The sequence below is a fragment of the Anas acuta genome, chromosome 12 (assembly GCF_963932015.1).
Source record: "Anas acuta chromosome 12, bAnaAcu1.1, whole genome shotgun sequence".
Lineage (NCBI taxonomy): Eukaryota > Metazoa > Chordata > Aves > Anseriformes > Anatidae > Anas > Anas acuta.
Genome location: NC_088990.1, coordinates 14282641 through 14302434, shown reverse-complemented (window position 1 = coordinate 14302434; position 19794 = coordinate 14282641). Strand labels below are relative to the sequence as shown.

Here is a 19794-nt window from a genome sequence, read left to right as displayed (position 1 = left end):
ATAATAATGTGTAAAGTGAAAAACAAAAGGTGAGGTTGAATTTGAGCTGGTGGGAAACAAGGACCTAGTGCGGAAGTGTAGTGCACAGTAAAACTGCCATGGAAAATTACTCTAACAGCAGCATTTGGAGATTGTGTTTGATGAGCTTGATGGCAAACTGCTGCTGACAGGACAAGTCTTGTAGGAATCTCTCTGCACCTCAACCTACGAGAATTTGAATGGAAGGAAAGGTTTATGATATAAGGTTGATGATATTTTTTGTTAGGACACTAATCCTAGCTAAAAATCCATGCTTTGCCCTTTTCACAATAATTAGAATGAAAAGCAAGGAAGCTTCAAGTCTACCATGTGCACCCTATATCCCACCAATTAATATTTGATACATTCATACTTTAGATAAAAACATGCAAAATATTTCATCTTTTTTTTCCCACTGTGTTGCAGAAGGAACTTTCAAACTCTAGGAAGAAGTAGAACTCTTCTTTTGTGTTGCTCTGGTAAGCCACAGTCAACTAATGCGTTGGTCAAATCATTACCCTTGGCTGGAATGTATAAACCATAACATGTATGCAAGGCCCTGCCACCAAAAGAGCCATCTTACCTAAGCTGTTGTTCATAAGAAGTCTGCTGATGGCCAATTACTTCTCAAACAGAAGAAAAAAAAACATCAGACACTATGCTTGAAAAAACACCCAGTCTCTCCTGCCACAATGCACCGTATCTCTGAGACCTCACTCTGCAAGACTTGGCAGCTCTGCAGTCCCACGACGTATGTTTAGTATCAGATATTTCCGTAGTCAGGGCATTATAGCAAGGGTTGTAAGGACAAGATTCATCTTACAGATAACCTTTACCTACTGTGATTTCATCAGCCAGGATCCCTTTGTAACAATCAAACACAATCCTTAAGTGCAGCCCCCCATGGCTACACTACAGAAGCACTGAGCTGTTATTGCTTTCAATATTATTATATCCTTCACGGGCTGGTAAGCAAGAGATGCAACTACAGCTGGAACTTAAAGTATGAAACATACACAGCAGTAATACTCAGAACCTTATAATTATGCAATGCACTTGGTACTTCACTAACACAGGTGGCTGGTTAGAGTCTGTCTTTAACCTAGAAAGGCAACAAAATCAAAGATTAAGACTGTCACTTGGCCCTTGCTTGCTCTCAAAAGCTAACAGTCCACAGCAGAAGCAGCCTCTCATTTCAGAGGGTTCAAACAATGACAGACAGCCTGAAGTACTGCTTTTTGGTTTTAATTTTCAGATGTAGCCTAGGAACTTCTCAGGTGAGGCAGGAACAGTCGGGCCAAGTGGGACAATTGTAGTTATCCCTTCAGGATTCAATCAGAGATGGAATCAGGAGTGCAGGCACTTATTAAATCCATTAATTAATACATATTTCTGCTTCCTGATTTTATCATTACATGAAAACTCTAGAGAACTTCAGGGAATGAAATTGCTGTTACAAAATCAGCAAATTTGCCTTAAACACGATAAAAGAGTTGGATCTGTAATGCTAAGAGCTATTTATGTAAAACATCATAGGCTTCATGTTTTTTTTGTTTGTTTGTTTGTTTTTGAATTATTATGGGGGCTTGGGGAAAGGGCTTGTTTGATTGCTTTGAAAAACTCATGTCCTATTTGGGCCAGATTTTCTGAAGAGACATGGTCACTGTATTGGCTTCCTTGACTTCACTCTGAGGACAAGTTTTGCCAGCAAAATTTAGTGAAAAATTATTTCTTTATAACTATTGATTATGGGAGTGAACGGAGTCATGCTTAGAAAGCCCGATGATACTGTAGGTTTTGTACATTTTAGTTTACTTAAAAGCTTACAAAGGTAACAGACACAGCACAGGAATTCCCATTTTCTCCTTAGACAGTTATAGCCCAGAGCAATTGTTCATCACATTACCCATTCCTTTTCTATTCCTAATCTATTTCCCCCCTGCATGTCTACCCACAGTCACACATCTACCTGTTCCTTTCATAGCCTTCATGTCATTCCTTTAAAAACAAGCTTTCGTGGACAGCCTTTACTGAGACATTTCGTGACCAAACAGATAATGTTGCAAGCCAAAAGGAAGAAGACAGAAAAATGCACCACTTCTTAGCCTAAGAGATTTAAGACTATTATGATGCAATTAGCCATGATACTGTCCATAGCCAAGTGTACCCCACTCCTTATTTGCTGCTTATTAAAGCATCACAGGAGAATGTGATTTCTAGACCACCTTAGAGCCAGCCACCACAAAGTAACAGCTGATGCTTCAGCACAAGTAGCCTGATGCTCTCCCAGGCACTGATGCACTGAAGACCTCTAAGAGAAAAGCTAAAGGCTGAAGAAGGGACAAGGAAGGGGAAAGGTCTTTGAACAGATGTGAGAGGGGTGGCATATTGCTGTGCTTTTCTATCACACGTGTATTAAAATGAGTAGTTTCTGCAGATACCCATACAGATATGAAGAAGAGGGGGTCTCATTGGTGTTTAACAATCAGTCAGCCATGTTCCAGGTTAGTATTAACAACAGAGCTCTTAAAATCAAGGACCAAAGACTACAGCGTTTCTGTGCCTCATAATGCATTTGCACTCAGTGGGTAAGAATCAGTGTCAACTTCCCAAACCTTGCAATTCAGATAAGGCAAAGGGTAGCAAAAAAAAAAAAAAAAAAAGTGTCTTCTCTTTGACTGAAGAGTTGACAGCACTGAGAAATTAAGCTGCTTATTTAATTTTACATGTAGAGTCCATGGCAGATATCAGAGTCTAAAACAAATTTCACAGCTTGGATGTCCAAATTTCAACTGAACATCTTTGCCAAAACACACGTTCTTAATACGTCACTGAAATGAAGTTGACTTGGATCCTACAGAGCAGTATTTACAACACACACTAAATAAGCTCATAGGCTGATAATTCCTACTTTTTATTTTTTAAGGGAAGTTTGATCCCTTTCAGAAATGTTTTGTACAGCTGTATAAGAGCCTTGTTAGAGATTCAGTGTAGGCTGTCCTCAACTGTGCTAGCACATCAAGAGTATAAACAAGAGCAGCTGCAACCTGTCAGTTACAATATAATTAGGTACAACATGAAATTTGTCCATCATTAAGACAGGAATTTATCCTAGCAATGAAGATAACCTATTATTTGGATTGCTAATATCATCTAGATCTGTCACTGAAGAACACAGAGAGACAATATTACCAAGTGGCATTAGAGTCTATTTTCAGAAGCACGCTTTATATGAGCAGTTCAGCTTATGTTATTGTGCAGTTCAGGAGAGGATATGGGGGCAGAGACAGGAAACTAGACAATCCAGCATAGCTGGATAACTTCTTGCTTTATTGCAAGTTCATTTAATTTCATTTAATTATTTTTTTTTTGTTTTTAAATGAACATTAAAGTTCATTTTTAATGGTGGTTTAGGAGGGTAATGCTCTGGAGCAGAATTTGACTTGAGTGACTGACAGAGGTGCACCCTGCCAGCTTTGTACACCCCACTGGGTAACAGTGGTATTGCTATAGTGCATTACAATAAAAAGAGCCTTCATGCTACTCTATCTATATGCATGGGTCTTCCTCTGATATTCCAGAAACACCACATTGCTCAGTAGCTGTCATGGAAAGCTGAAAATATGTAAACAAAATACTGAGATGACAGCACAGGTTACCTGACTCCAGCCTGGCACTGAGGCTAGTGTAGGGAGAAGTCAGTCTGCCTGTCATTTGAGAAGAGCAAACCACTTCATCCCCAAATACCAAACATATGTTCCCTTTCTGCATGTTCAGTCTATTCTTCATTCTGTCCATACCATCTTTGTTTAATTCATTCAAAAAAAAATCTATAAAACAAGAACTTATTTTTATTTTTTTCAGTAGTTGTTAAAACTTGAAATTCCCATAAGATAGATGTTATGGTAGAACATGTTGACAGGTACACTTGACACTGAAATACGTTTTCAAGAAGTGCTTTGTGAAGTAAATGAACCTGAAAAAGAAAGATAGAGTTCTGGAATTCTGCCAGTCAAGGACCTATGCTCAATCCCAAAATGAGCCAGGACAATTTACTTTGGAACAGATTTGCAAGGAATTTTAGGCAGCAACCTCCCACTGATTTTAATTTTAATGGTAAATAGGTTCCTACACACTTGATAGAAAAATGACACCCCAGTTTTTCTGTATTTCATTTCCCAAAGTCTGTAAAATACAGGTAATGCTACTGGAAGAATGTAGTAAAACTTTTAGGGGTAAGCATACAGCTGGACCTACATTTAACTTCCTGTCTCTAGACATCATTAGAATTACAATTATAACCATTCACATTTTTTTCCCCACTAAGTGATCCTCCCAAGAGCACGCTGCCAGAAGGGAAGCTAAAAAAACAGCCTAACAGCATCTCAGCCATGCTCTTAAATGCCTATATGCACATGCAGACTACGAGGAATGCAAAACAATTTAACCCTTCTTTTTACAGAAGATCTGCAAACTCAGTTCAGCCACTATTTAAAGGGATTTCTTTGGTTTCCAATCTGGAAGATGTTTACTTGAGGTGGAGTTTTCAATGGGAAGTCACTCAGCTCAGCAGTACCAGCAGTATGTGCTCAAGCTGGTGGAAAAATGCAACCTCAACCAATTGCGAGAGAAAAACACAGTGATATTTTTCCACACAGCCTTTGTTTTTTTCCACTTACATGGTGCCATAAATATCTATTACTCTCCTTTAATGATGTTTTTGACATACAGCAGATGCAGAAAGGTGAACCTTCCAGATTCCTCTTTCATTTGAGGAAAACAGACATATGAAGTACACCAAGCTACAGCAGTATAAGCATGGTAATACCAACGTTGACACATTTGGTGTTGCTGCACCAAACGGAACAGTCTGTTAAACTGTATTGGACATGAACAAATGCTTTTAAGGGAAGCAGAGATGACCTTCCATTCCTTTTCTCCTCTCTCACATTTGGTTATTATGTTTTAGCACATTTACATCAAGCTTCCTAGCCTACTTCAGTTCTTGCTCAGATGGGCAATTCTCTCAAGTCTGAAGCTGAGTTAAAGTAACTGAGGTTACTTTGCCAGCCAGGTGGTTCTAACAGTACCATTACATTCCAGACAAAGGGCCTTGAAGGACACTTCTTAAGTTCAAGTCTCAAAGCCACACAAACCATGCAGAAAAACAACAAAACTCAAGCCTGATTGCAGTTCAGAACAATGTACGCAAATAAAAATATAACAAAACCATAACAAAAACAGTCTGCTATAGAAAGGAGCTTAAGAAAAAAAAAAAAAAAAGAGGTTTGAAAAGATAATATGGTGTTCACAATTCAAATAAAACCATGAACTTTGGATTTGTACTTTTTACTTCACATTTAAGACATTCAGTTGTGGGAATGCAAGCCTATTAGGGTTTATCTGCTATTAGAAACACCACCCCAAACAAGGGCAAAATGACGTAATTCATACATGTGGTTGCCTGCATGCAGGAAGCCAAAATACAGCTTGGAGATCTAATTTTAGGTTTACTAGACTTTGCAAAGTTTGCCAGTTGTTGTCTCTCTAATTGGATGATAAATTACATTTGGTCCCTCGACAGCAAGAAAAAAAAAGTTACACCTTATCCAGTGCCATATATTCTCTGAGCTATGAGGCAATATGATATATTTAACTCTGAAAACAATTTTTTTTATGTTTACTGACAGCAACAGACAGCAACAATCAGTTACTTCACAGTGTACGTCATTAGCTGCTGCTAACAGCTTCACCTTATGTCAGCAGCACATTGTCTGCTCTCCAGTACGAGTCAACAGCACCCCTTGCTTTGGTTTGACATAATCTATAGCTAGATCAAGAGGAGAGTAAAAATCCTAAAAACACATTATGAAATCATCATGTGTCATTTTTATTTTCCTTTTGCATTCTTAAGTTAATATACAAAACCAGAATCACAAACAGTAACGTCAGGCTAACACAGGTTAGCGTTCTGGATTCAAAAGGCTGCCTATAGAGCCCAGATACCATGGCTTATTTAGTTTCAACACTGAAGGGTCATTTATTCACTGTCACAACTGTTGTTTTTATGCCAACAGTTCTGTTAATGATGACTTTTTGCCACTATTAAATTCATATCGGTTTTAACTGGTAATCTCATCCTTTGAAATTCTGCATTTCACTTCTTTTCCATACTTTTTCCCCCCCTTGCGAAAACTAGGTTCTAATATATATTTTTTTAATTTCATAGTTGTAATTTCCAAAGCAAAGCCCTTAAGAATTCTTGCTGAACGTGCTTCTTAAAAACCTCAAGCCCCTAAAGCAGTTTTCCTCCCCAAAAGACTCTCCTTACACTTCAGAGACAAATTCTACTAGTTTCATTGCACTGGCATGCTCTTAAGCTCTTCCCACCAAAGAGGACAGCAATCTGTTGTTAACTCCTTCTACAAGTCATTTGTGGGCTTTCAGAACTCGCTCACAAAACAACTGAACCAAAAACCATGCAAGGTTCACAAACTATATGAATAAAAATACCTCACTGGAAGCTTTCTGTAAAAAGTCCGTGATCACAGCCATGAAGAACTGGGAGCCTTCTGTAAATGGACTATAGCAATAATCTTTAGTGTGTTTTATTTTTTACAGGCATTTTTATTTTTTGTAAACTAAACCAGTATTTGGAGTGGCAGAATTTTAAATAAGTAGTGAATAAATAGTGTGTCTAGCAGAACAATATTTATTGAGGAGCTAAACTGTGATAGCTGAAACACCAAGAACAGAAATCCTGACACAGCAAGGTCACAAAGGGAAAGTATCCTCTTGTTCCCATAAGACTTTATGAAACAGAACTCTCAAAAAAAACCCAAACATTTACCTGCTTAATTCTCTGCTGAGACCTGTCACAAACATCACTGTACTTTCTGTGCTTAAGGTGCAAACAAAGTGTTTTCTTTTGTTTAAAAAAAAAAAAAAAAAAGCAAATAAAGTGGCTACCTCTCCTAGAGTAACTACACACTACCTAGACTGCAGCAGATGCCAGATTACAACAGAATGCTTTAAACATTTTCTTAACAGAGTATTTCATATGAATTTTGACACCTAAAAAGTACATAAATCCTTCAAGCATGTGAAAGATACACAAGTAAAACCTATTCACAATACTCTACAGTCATGTTGTCAACCTCTCATGCAAGATTATCACAGACACGTCATGAGTTCTTAACCCAGCCCTGCAACGGAGTTCAGAAAAAAATCTTTATGTTATGAGACATGACTAACCTGATGTCACTTCAGGTTCACTTAATGGCTGGGCAGTGTCAGGGTGACTTAAAACCAATTCATAGAGAGAGGGAAGTATCACAATACCACTACTATAACAATGTCACTTTAAACCTAACAAGAGGTATTGTTTTATACATAAAGAAGAAAAAAAATCAGCTGCCACTGTAAACACAGTGATATTTTCACCACCACTCATGTTTTTACTAACCGATTGTATAATGCACCAGAACAGTGACTTTACAAGGTAAGTTTCAATACTCACAACAGGAAAGTGCTGAGCACTTCTGAACATATGCTGTGTCTGATAACGTCTGCAGCACCTTTCACCCACATCTCTTTACAGCTCAAAGGTAACCAACATATCCTGGGCTAAAGACAATGCGTCCACTGTCAGAAAAGAATCAGAACAGTGAAAGAACATGGACTAAGCCAGAAGGGTCCAGTTTACTGGAGTAAGTAGGGAGCAAATAAACCATTTGAAATTCAAATCACCATTTAATAAACCTTATATTCCTGAACAGTGACTTATTATTGGCTTAATAGCCTATTAAGTAATGTTACCAATTAACATATATAACATCAACAATCAATTAAGTAACATGTTACCTGAAATAAAGACAATTAATGCCTTAGACATCATTTTGGGTCATTAGCTCTGACTCACAACAAACTGTGCCACCTATTCAATCATCACTAGCATCTTCCAAAGCTGTGTTAAATGTGTTGGTTTTTTTTTGTTGTTGTTGTTTGTTTTTTGGAAGCTTCCCAATGACACAGTGACAAGCAATGTAGTCTATCAGCTCTTCAGGATGGAAAAGCAGAGTCTGCAGTGATATAGCACTAGCCCAGCAATTCTGGCAAGTTACTGATAGCCTGGCAAGCATTATTTAATCTAAAGCTCAAGAATTAAATGTGCATGATAGAAATTCTTCCCACTTATCACATTTTAGTTTTAGATTGAATATCAACTCTTGGAGTAGGAATGAACAGAGTCCAGAGACCTAGGGAAGGTCAAAGCTGACTCATGCTCAGCAGGAATAGCTGATTTGATAAGCTGTTCCTTCTGCTATATGGAGCAACACCAGTGCATACGTAACATGCATGCAGAAGGTTAGCACACTGTACCCTGTGTCTAAAGGTCCAAATCTAGCTGAATGCAAACAGATCATAGTATACCTGAGAGCAATAAGTTATAAGGGGGAACCAGTACTATGGTTTAATGGTTAAATACTTTTTCCTCTTCCCCATGAATGAAAGGGATGGAAATCATGCTGGCATTTTAAACAAGTTTTTAGAAAATTATCTGTAAGGCCAAAACCACAAAGGGTTCCTGAAAGTCCCACTTCACTGCTCTTTGTGGATTATTCTGGTCCACCAAAATAAGAGTAAGAACTTCCCTCCTCATCTTTTTTAGTTTCTGCTACACAAAACAATCTCCTCCAGCAGCAGGACAGCACAGAAGCTATGCTATTTGTTCTCTCCACTCTTCCTACATAGGAAACAGACACACCAATACAAATTCTCTGTGAGGATTATGGATCCACAGAACTCAAATACTGAGACTAATTACTCCAATTACAAAACAAAACAATTTTTCTCCATGCTTCATGATACAAAACAAAGACTTTGGAAATAGTTGAAAGAACATTAAAAACTAGCAGGGAAAACCATTTGAAAAGGAGAAATCTAAAATCACTCACTCTACTGGAAGGAATAGAAATCCAAAAAGAATGACTGTATTAGAGAGCTGATGACAATCTTAGTTATGGTGATCAAGTATCCCATGCCATAGTGTATATTGAATCTTACATTGAAACAAATGAATGACATAGAAGATTTTTGTAACAAGAAATATTAATAGGTACTGGTTAGTGCTCAGTAATTAAAGTTACATTTTGCATTGAAAGCAAAGACTTGTTCTGCATGTATTATAGGAAATAAATAATCCAAGGTTACTCTTCCAGATTCAGAGAACTAGTTCAAATTACAAGTGAATCTAAGAAGAGAGTTAAGTTCCATGCCTGAGAAAGACCAATACTGTATTACTTCTACATACAGGGAAAAAAAAATCCTTGTATGAAGATACAGTGTGATGTGTGTGAGGAGTAAACTTCCTAGCTCTAATTACACCCTTCTGTTTACCAGGGAGAGTCCATCTAGCTAGATGACATGACTTATCATGGATTTCCAAGTTCTTCTCCTACAAAGAATACCTCAGTTATCTGTGCTTTTGGTTTCCATTAGGTAAATAAGCATTTATTAGTTACGCTGTCAGAACAGTGATTATGTGCCAGGCCCCTAAACCCCATTAGCACTGGTAAAACATTGCATCTGGTGTTCTTTAAGTTTCACCCAGAAAAAAAACAAAACAAGCCTACTGTCTCAGCAAGCCAACCTGATCACACACATGGCAGGGAGGAGGCAGGAACTTGTAGCTGGAGATGGGGAACTTCAGGAGATATGAATAGCCATTAATTAAAGATTTAGCTTGGCTTTAACCACACCCCAGGTCAGCAGGGGCTGAGAAGCCAGAAGCTGGTTCATGCCCACAGTAATCAACAGAAATCACAGTCATTACCTTTCACATTAAGGCAGTGACTGAATCATCTGGAATTTCTTCTGGGCCAGCCCAGAATGTAGAAGGAAACAACTTCACCCAAAGCAAACACCTAATGCGTGCACCTGTTTTGTTGCTCTCTACCAGAGCAGCTACGTACAAGATGACTGCTGAGCTGCAATTACACAAAGAAATGAAGTACCCTACCCAAAGAGGAAAAAAACATCCAGCAATCCCTTTGAAGTCCAGAAAGTCAAAGTTCCACGTATTTAAAAAGTACAACAGAACATGGAGAATTGTCCTGTTGATGCAGAAAACAAATATAATTGCTCAGAAATGGCCTGAATGTTACCACCATGAAAAAAATGGAAGCATCCTATCGCATACATCTTGTTAGATCAATTACATACAAATTTTTGTTTATTCATGAACAAAACAACATCCCAGACATCTCTCAGGTTTCTCTGTTAAGCACGATGCTTGTGTGCTGCAAAGAGCTGAGCTGTGGTGAGCAGGGCACTGTCTCAGGACACGGCAGTGCCATTCTCACACTGCCCTGCAGGAACACAGTTCTCATTGGCACTGCCATGCCAGGTTCCCAGCCAGGCTCCACCACACTTCCTACCCTCAGCCCAGACTTGACATGCAACAGTGACACTGCCCAGAAGGCACACGTGTCAACAGCCCTCTGCAGACGAGCTGACAACACATTTAGACTGATGACTCTATGGCACAACCTTTTATGAATTGCCCTGCATCTCCCTGAAATTCTAGCACTCTTCGTGTACCTACCACCCCTGGCAGCGTCTGCCAGCACAGCTGGAAAATGCTCCTGCGAGGTTGGACAGGAACTGCTTTTCTCTACCTGGACAGAGCAATCTATACAAATCACAACACATCATCCCAAGACATTTTTTCTTAAAAAGCTCCCTAGAGAGCTCTGCTACTGCCACTTCCCTAGACCAGCAGGCCAGTTCTTCCCTCTCTTGGCTCATTTTGGCTTCAATTTACGATTTTCCACCCTTGGCCTCCTCTCCCAGGCACTTTCCCTGGCTGAAGGGCCAAGGGCTATTTGACAGCTGCATATGCCCAAGGCAGTTAAGCTATCCTTAACTTTCTCTAATTTTTTAAGAAGCATCTCCATCATTTAGACATGCAGCTAGAGTGATCTGCTACCAACAAACATTCCTGCAAGCAGCTTATGCCAGGATCCTCCTCACAGCACACAAAACAATTAACAGGTTTCTGACAGAGAAGTATATTGAAACGGATGGTGAAAGGCACAGTTTGCTGTTACTTGAATAAAAGTGACATTTAGAAACAGAGAACCACATTTGAGGAGGGATGAATTTTGATAAGATTCTGTGCAATCTATTTTTTTTGGAAGTAACTATTTTTGATCAACAGCTCAAACACAGGAAAAAAAAATATTTTGCCAGAAATCAGTTTGATGCCTTCAAGGAGAGATAACGTTAAATGCCTGGGAGGACTGCATAATGTAACTCCCAAACTGCATAATCCACTGCCTTATGGAGAAGGGAAAAAAGAATAAAATCTTCAACTACCTTTACAGGTTCTGAATACCTTATATTCTATTGCATTCTAACTTTCCCAGACTTCTAGACTAGCTATTTTTACTGAGGATTCTTTAAATAAATCCTCCTGTAACATTTTCATTTTCAGATTGTGAAACTCCCCCCCTCACTAACCATAAATTTTGCAAAAGAAAACATTTAGAAATATTTCAATATTCTAACAGTACGCTGTACTGTAGATTTCAAAAGGGTTTTTTCTTTTTTTACGATGTTGAAATTTGCTAAATTTACCCACGAGGCACTTCATCTTTTTAGGCCCCCTTTTAGCTATAGCTAGAGAACCTCATTCCCCACAGACTTCATACTTAGAAACCAACTGATATTATCTAGCAGGAAGTAACGTTAAAAATACATGCATGGTAATAAGGTATTTCACTCATTCAGCATAGGCTGTGCTAAACTTGCCTGCCAGTGTAGCTGCCAAAACTACGCAAGCCCATTAGCAACTTCTTTTGCCTAATGCCACATGCCTGACTTCTTGTTCCCTATATGTACCCTCTGGAGAAGTTGGGCAACAGAGGTGTAAACCTAAGATTAATATTTGACAGATCAAGGGAATGCTGAAGTTAGGCAGCTAGTTACAATACAGCTGCAGCTATGGAAAACCTGCTCCCCCTTTCTGCAGACTTTTCCCTCAGTGTGCCTTGGCACGAGAAACAATATCTTTTCCAGCATCCTTTGAGTCACCTCTAGCTCTGCAACAATTCTGAAAACGGTCTGGTTCAGGAGTCCACAAATATGCTGTTCGCAGGGTATTATGTAACTGGACCTGAACAGCTTTTGCTGCAGCTACCTTAAATGCTGCACAGAGTCAGAAAATTTCCTATTTCATCACCAGACGGGATACACTGAAGCCTTGCAAAGAAGCATTGACAGTATATAGCAGAAGCCCTCTTTCCTAAGTGCTGTGCCTTCACATAATCAGGGACTGGCCCTGTTGATGAGATCCTGTATTTTAACTTCTGACTGAATCGAGCTGGAACAAGCATTAAGCCTGTATTCATGATGAGTTTTGTTCCCAGGAAGTCACAAACTCAGTTAGGAGGACATGAACAGGACAAACACTTCACAGAGTTTGTTTAAAAATATTTGTCTTATAAATGACTTTTTCTTTAAAAAGATTTGTTTTGTAAGTGACTTTCATTGCCAGAATCATCATAACCAAACCCTTTTAACCCCCTGTACCTGTCAAGCACTAACAGCTTGTTGCAAACATACTGAAGTAATAAAAAGCTTCTACAGGCTCGAAGGGCATCAGTCATCACTGAAAAAAGATTCTTGTAGCGCTTCATTCACCAGAACTTGTCTAGTCTGTTATTTCACTTCCAACAAAGTAAGATATCACCAGCCCTAATCAGTAGTTACAGCTCAGAGACAGACTCAATAACCTGGTCAAACTATACATATAACACAGAGCTGAAACAAGACATTCACAGAGCTCCACACAAAATCTCAAACTGAAAATAAAGCTGGCAGAAATTATGTAACACGGCATTCATTTGAATGTGTAAAGTATACAATTCAAGTGTTCAAAACTAGAGAGCTACCCCAGTCTTGCTGCCCTTTTCTCACACTTTAGAGGGCTCTTGGGAAAAAAAAAAAAGTAAACAAAAGCAGAGGCCTCACAATTTATCCATTTACTTCAGGTCTTTCCAGTAACATTTTTGCCTACACACCTCAGTAGCAAGTCAACTTGGATTTCTCACTACAAGAGATCTACCATCACCTTGAAGAGGGGAGGTTAAGTTCATCATCACAAAAGACAATGAATTTACAAAACCAAGTCACCAACTAAAGTAAAAACATACTACTCATTTTCCAGTTCTTAGTTTTATTAATGTTACTGTAACACCACATACTAGGGCCTCCTATATTAAAAAAGCACAACTTTTACACGCTGCATTCACACTGCATTTTTTTTAATGCTCACTGCTGTCAGATTTTCACGTTCAGGATGATATTCTCAAAACCAGTCAGCACTCAAAAGCAAACAGCTATGGAAAATTTATGAGTTGAGGCTTTCCTGAGATGGAAGAGAGCAGAAAAAGAATATAAACACCCCACATATGAAGAAATGCTCCAAACAACTCAGAAGATGAAATAGCTGCAAATGCAAAAAAATAAAAATAAAAAAATGGCTGGGAAACAGTTTCAAGTCAAGTGTTTTAATGTCACTAAATTGTTAGCCCTTGAAAAAGGGTAATTGCACACACACAGTCATTTATCAAAATGAACTGCCAGATGTTGGGAAGGAAGCCACCACGTGTAGAGCCCTAATTCAGCAATTTGCATTTTAAAAAGCAAAGCATCGGAGGGTTGGACACTGCATGGGAACCAGCTATCTTCACTCAGAGCAGTGTAAGTTGCTAAGTGACTGGGGAAGCCCTGTGTCATCCAGCCCACAATCCAGCATGGTGTTTAAGCCTGGCAATAGCCCATTAACTCCACCTATAATTAATACCTGTGGATAAGCCTTTATAGATTAAAAGCTATATAAAGGCATTAACCTGTCCCGCTGAAATTTTGATTGACTATTCTTTTCAGGAACACATACACAGTGCTTTGCAGGCAGATATGAACATGTTGTCAGTGCTCTGAGCCAGCCGGAGGCTGTGCAGCACTGTTCATAACAACAAGCCAAATAAACGGGGCTGCATCTGTGACTACAGCAGCATGGCTTCCTGCTTCCCAGCTCATTCAGAGAGCAGACAGGTGAACTCAGTCTAAAGCACAGACAAAGATGACACTTATCCACAAAAGACAATGTAAACGTACCTTCTGTTGTCCTAGTTGCAAGAAAGGAAACAGGAAAAAAAGTTAGCACACTTAACCTGAAAATAATAAATATCCACAGTGTATTTCTTTGAAGGGAATGTGTTTCTATTGCAATATATTGAAATTGCTTTAGACTGTCATGCAGTGCTTTTATCATGTCATTGTTTTAAGATGCTACAAACATCCCCATGTGTCAGCTTTTACAACAGTGTGGTGTCACTTGTAAACTTACCTTCCTAGCTCTTCCCCAATTTCATAAACGTCCTCCACCTTCTGTTGCTTGAACACAGCCATGTTTGGACTCTTCATTGATGCACAAAGATGATGCCACTAAAATATTAAGAAAGTATGACATTCATCATGACCTTTCAACAGGCAAAGAACAGGTAAAAATCTTTTCCGATATAGGCACTTTGGATCTATTGCAGCTTATTTATGTCAGAACTTACAGTTGACCGCTTAAAGGAATTAATTTATTAGTCTCTGCCAAACAGTGAGAGCCTAATTCAAGACAGAGGTGAGCACCTATAAGTGAAGTGCCCTTCACTGAAATAATTGAGAGCATACACATACAATTAATGATGTGACAAACTTGTAGACATAAAGCATCTTTGCTCCATGAAAGAGAGCTTGTATAAATATCAGCATTGCAGGACACTTCATTCAAAGCGTCAGCAGGCAGACCACAGCTACAAAAAGACATCGTGATTCTATCTAGGGAGATTTCAGTACAACATCTCCTATTACATGCTAGATGCTGCAAATAATAAAAAGAGAAGCAGCAGCATTTATTGTATGCATTACCCTGTGTAAAAGTACAATTTATTTCCCAAAGATAACCTTTTAAGTTGATGAGCTCTGTGAGGTCTGGAAGAACAAGCCTCACACTGGTACATTTGAGGACCTGGGAATACCTTATGCTGGGCCATACTAAACAAACAACTAAACCTGCCTTGAAGGGTGCTTTTTCCACAAAGAAAGTTAGCCTGCAAAGCAGAGAGCTTCACTAGATTTGCTAACCAGAGAATGAGGCAGCTGGGGAAAGAGGAAAAAAACTTTGCTATTTATATCAAAGTCAGCAGATTGAAATCCTGGAGATGTTCTGGCAGCAAGGATCATTCCTGGCTCCCAAAATGATGCTCCAAAATGCAGGGGGCAGAGAGAAACTGAGAAAGAGTTCACTGTGATATATGCATGTCCTCACCTTTACTGTGCTACTCAAACACTCATGTATTACAGTGCTAGACATGAGGAAACTCTCAGGAGTAACATAAGTCTGGTCCCACATTTAGACTGATGACAGAAGATATAACAATAGAAATGATGAAGCCTTCAATGAAGATCACAAAGCAAAGCCCAGCAAATGATACTCCTTTTACAAACTGGCCAGAAATGCAAGCATGAATCACTGAATAATGGTGGATTTTTCAAAATTATGCTCAAGTGTGACACCCTCCATACCAATGTTCATCAACTCAGCCTTTCCATGTGTTTTGGGGTGTGTGTGTTTTTATGTATTTATTTTTCTTGCTTGTCCCCCACCACCTTCTTTGGGGCAGGTCATCCAGAAGCTGCTGCTTTTGGAAGAGGAGAAGATCAGAGACATTATTTCTTGGGATATAGAATCATAGAATCATAGAATATCCTGAGTTGGAAGGGACCATTAAGGATCATCAAGTCCAACTCTTGACACCGCGCAGGTCTACCCAAAAGTTCAGACCATGTGACTAAGTGCACAGTCCAATCTCTTCTTAAATTCAGGCAGGCTCGGTGCAGTGACCACTTCCCTGGGGAGCCTGTTCCAGTGTGCAACCACCCTCTCTGTGAAGAACCCCCTCCTGATGTCAAGCCTAAATTTCCCCTGCCTCAGCTTAACCCCGTTCCCGCGGGTCCTGTCACTGGTGTTAATGGAGAAAAGGTCTCCTGCCTCTCGACACCCCCTTACGAGGAAGTTGTAGACTGTGATGAGGTCTCCCCTCAGCCTCCTCTTCTCCAGGCTGAACAGGCCCAGTGTCCTCAGCCACTCCTCGTACTTACCCAGATACATATGTTAAGCTTACAGAAGGTATTTTAACAGTAACCAACCAACCAGTTTACAACATTTAGTGTTTCCTGTGTAGATAAACACTAGCATTATCCTCAATGTCACAAACAGCATCCACTCTTTAAATCAGACTGAGTAAAGTAGCTATAAGACCTCTCATATCATAACTGCTCTGAATCTAACTGCATTGAGCCATGCAGCTGTTGTCCAGGCTAAAGCCTCCGGGCTTTAGCAACATATTTGTACTCCCAGCAATGCTTACTTCCTTATGAATCCCAGATGCTTCTTGCTTCACATGCACTGGGGACTTCCAGGTTCTGTATTTTTTATACAGCTCCCTCCTGTTTTTAAATAGCAGTCTTTGGCACACTGAGAAGCATATTTCACCAGCAAACAAAGACCTATTTTGATCTTTAAGAAACAAACTCGATTCAGTGTTGCAAGAAGCGCCAGCTGTTTTGATAAACCATCAGACTTATTAAAAAATAGGACAAAGTACTAAAAAGCAATTGCAGGGCTTCTGCCAAGTTGAAATTCACGTGGTTTTGTTTTTTGTTGTTGTTGTTATTGTTTTGTTTTGTTGTGTTTTTTTTTGTTTGTTTGTTTTTAAGACTTTTCCCAATTTCTATAAGCAAATATCATAAGCTGCAAATATGCTGTAAAAATCTAACAGACTTGTCAAAATGCACCCAGCTTTTGTCATGCACTCACCTCAGTGAACAGACTTGCTGCTTTGTTTTCTCGCTCCCTTTCTTTAAGGCTTCTAACACACTGGAGGCATGTTGAGTATCAATTAAATTCCTTTCCAAGTACAGTCCTTCAAAGGAAGGGAAACAGTCTCCTCATTCTTCCACATATGCTTTTTGGCTGGTGTTAACAAAAACTACATGTTAGAACAGAAATGTTTTGACTGCTTCATCTCAATCAGAGGGGCTACTACACCAACACTTACCCCGATATTGGTTAGAAGTAACATTCACTCTTTCAAAAAGCAGTAGCAATGAGGGGTATCAAGAAAGACTATCCCTCTACCAGGCATGCAGCACCACTACCTGTCTCCACCCTCCCATATCACAGCTTTGTGTGGTTTCTTGATGGGTCTCACCATATGCTCGGTATCTGTGCAGCACATCCTTTTGGACTGCCATTTCCCCAGCACAAGAAGACATGGGGGGCTCTGTGACCATTCATTTCCCTTCACTCCTTTCCCTTTCACAAGGCATTCATTAGGCAGGGAGCTCCCAATGGCCCTGACCAGCCAACTTGCCTCGCCTGACACATTTGCGGTAACCTCATGGACGAGAGGGAGGTGTGAAGTACCCCTGGCAAAATCTTTCGTGCCCTCAGCAGCAGCCTTGTTGGAGGTCTCCACTGCAGATGTGATGGCTCTGACAGACGCTGGGAGGCCTATTGCTTTTTCATTAACAAATCGGTCCAAGCCCCAGTTTCAAAACCCTCCTTTAACTTGGCTCTAATGATGATCTCTCTCATCCGGCTACCTATAGCAAATAATAGAAACTGCGCAGGTTGTGACACTGAACACCAGAATAACATCACTGTTGAAGCATACCGCAGAAATCAACACTTCCGTTTCTGAGCCTAGGCTGGATGCTTTATGATGGTGTTTGTCACTTCCACTTTCCCTGCCCATATTTTCTCAGACATTTTCTAAGTGACCCTTACTTTTCCTGTATTTCCAGGGTTTTGCAAGGTGAAGCCACAGAAACTGTTCTGCTTCTTTGCTCATTATTTTCATTCTTCTTGTTAATGCCTGGGATATAAATGTCCCTTTCCTCTCAATCAAAATAAACAACTAAAATTCTACTTTGTAAGTAAACTACCATATTTCTGAAGCAATCTTTCATATCATCAGAGAAATCTCATTGACCAGTTCTGCTTGGGCCTTGAAACTATGGTAAATAAACTCTTCAATAGCATTTATAACTGGGATACTTCTAAGCTATTGGCTTCACATTAAGTTTATATCATTTTGTTTGCAGTTGTTCAGAACGGCATTTTCTGAAGCGTTGGAGCAAACCTAGCTCAACACCCGCAGACTTCAGAAGAAGCAAACAAAAGACAAAGCCAAGCCTTGCTGAAAACCCCAAACTCATCCTGATCCTGTTTTGCTCATCCTGATTTGCAAGATCAAGTTCTGAGCCCATGAGAAAGTCAAGCAAATGAAACTGGCCACATACGAAGCGGTTGCTGAAACTTGCCCAAAGACTGTAAATCTCTCAGATTGACTACTCCCTTCATCAGAATCCAAGGTACGTGGCTATAAATAACATTGTATACAAGCACACCTCAAAAGAAAATAATTGTCCTAAGAGACAGAGAAATTGCCTTAAAAACATTGTTCTGAGAACGGGGAACCCACCCAATATGCCTCTGGGAACACAGAGGCTGTTTGATTGACAATTTTATTCATCTCCCAGCATTCTCCAAACAACACACCTACTTCTGCAGATGCACAGAATCCACATAGTATTTTCTCAAAAATAACCAGAAAACTCTCACCCCTTTTACTGACCTTGTTCCACAAAGGTCAAAGCTCCAAGCTCGCAACCCAAGACCCCATTCACTCACCCGACTCAAGACTAGGGCCTCATTTCTGAAGAGTGAACGCAAAATTGCTCCAAAGCGTCCACAGCCTCCAGTCATACCTCTGATGCGCTGGTGTTTCCCGTGTCTAACACTGCCTTCCACCCTCATTACTTCTGCAGATTTCTCTCGCTGGCTTTCACCCAGCAGTCACAGTCAGCAGGTACCCAAAATAGATCATACACTTGATGATCTCAGACAATTGTCATCAGCAAATACACTGCACAAGGGGAGTAAGATAATAAAAGATGACCTTTATGCACTTGAAATTCATCTGAAATAAAAATTCTTTTCAGTCATAAACACAGTCCTCCCCAGACACTGCACGTTGATCTTAGGAAGCTAAGATAACTTCACAGTTGAAGATTGAAACTACAGTTTTTGTTGGACTCCATTTGCAAACACAGAGCACAAGTACTAAAGGGGGAATGAGCACCTTTTTTTTTTTCCTTTAGTCACATAGTGATTCCCTGAGGCTGATCAGTGAAAGCTGACCGCTGAATTAGAGATGGTTGTTCATCTATGACACATTCAGACAAAGAAGTCACAGAGTCACAGAATGACCGAGGGTGAAAGGGACCTCTGGAGGTCATCTGGTCCAACCCCCCTGCCAAGCAGGGTCACCCAGAGCACATTGTGTAGGATAGCACCCAAGCGGGCTTTGGATATCTCCAGAGCAGAGGACTCCACAACCTCTCCAGGCAGCCTGTCCCAGTGCTCCATCACCCTCACAGTTGAGAAGTGCCCCCTCATATTGAGCACCTCCTGTGCTTCAGTTTGTGCCCGTTGCCTCTCTTTCTGTCCCAGGGCACAACTGAAGAGTCTGGCTCCATTCCCTTGACACCCTCCCCTCAGGTATTTACACGCGTTGATTCATACATTCCAGTCATACGCTCATGATAAGAGAAAATAGCAACAATCAACTTTGTTTTCTGATGCACTTT

At 39.9% G+C, this 19794-nt stretch overlaps 2 protein-coding genes across 5 annotated transcripts in view; both read right to left on the bottom strand.

The window, feature by feature from the left end:
- The window catches only part of DAPK2 (death associated protein kinase 2), a 46881-nt gene that overhangs the window by 24073 nt on the left and 3014 nt on the right, over positions 1-19794 (bottom strand). For 2 of the 3 annotated variants that reach the window (XM_068695512.1, XM_068695510.1), the window contains exons 1-2: positions 16958-17093; positions 14435-14532 (exon numbers count right to left, since the gene is read on the bottom strand). In XM_068695512.1, coding sequence (XP_068551613.1) covers positions 14435-14511 — 77 coding nt within the window. In that variant the 5' untranslated portion in view covers positions 14512-14532; positions 16958-17093. Of the gene's footprint in view, positions 1-14434; positions 14533-16957; positions 17094-19794 lie in introns of those variants that run through there. The other variant, XM_068695511.1, reaches the window with a different exon arrangement.
- Positions 16982-19794, bottom strand: part of TBC1D2B (TBC1 domain family member 2B) — a 46928-nt gene continuing 44115 nt past the window's right edge. For both annotated transcript variants that reach the window (XR_011100594.1, XM_068695493.1), the window contains one exon: positions 16982-17113. The gene's annotated coding sequence lies outside the window, so the exon portion shown is untranslated. The remainder of the gene's footprint in view (positions 17114-19794) is intronic.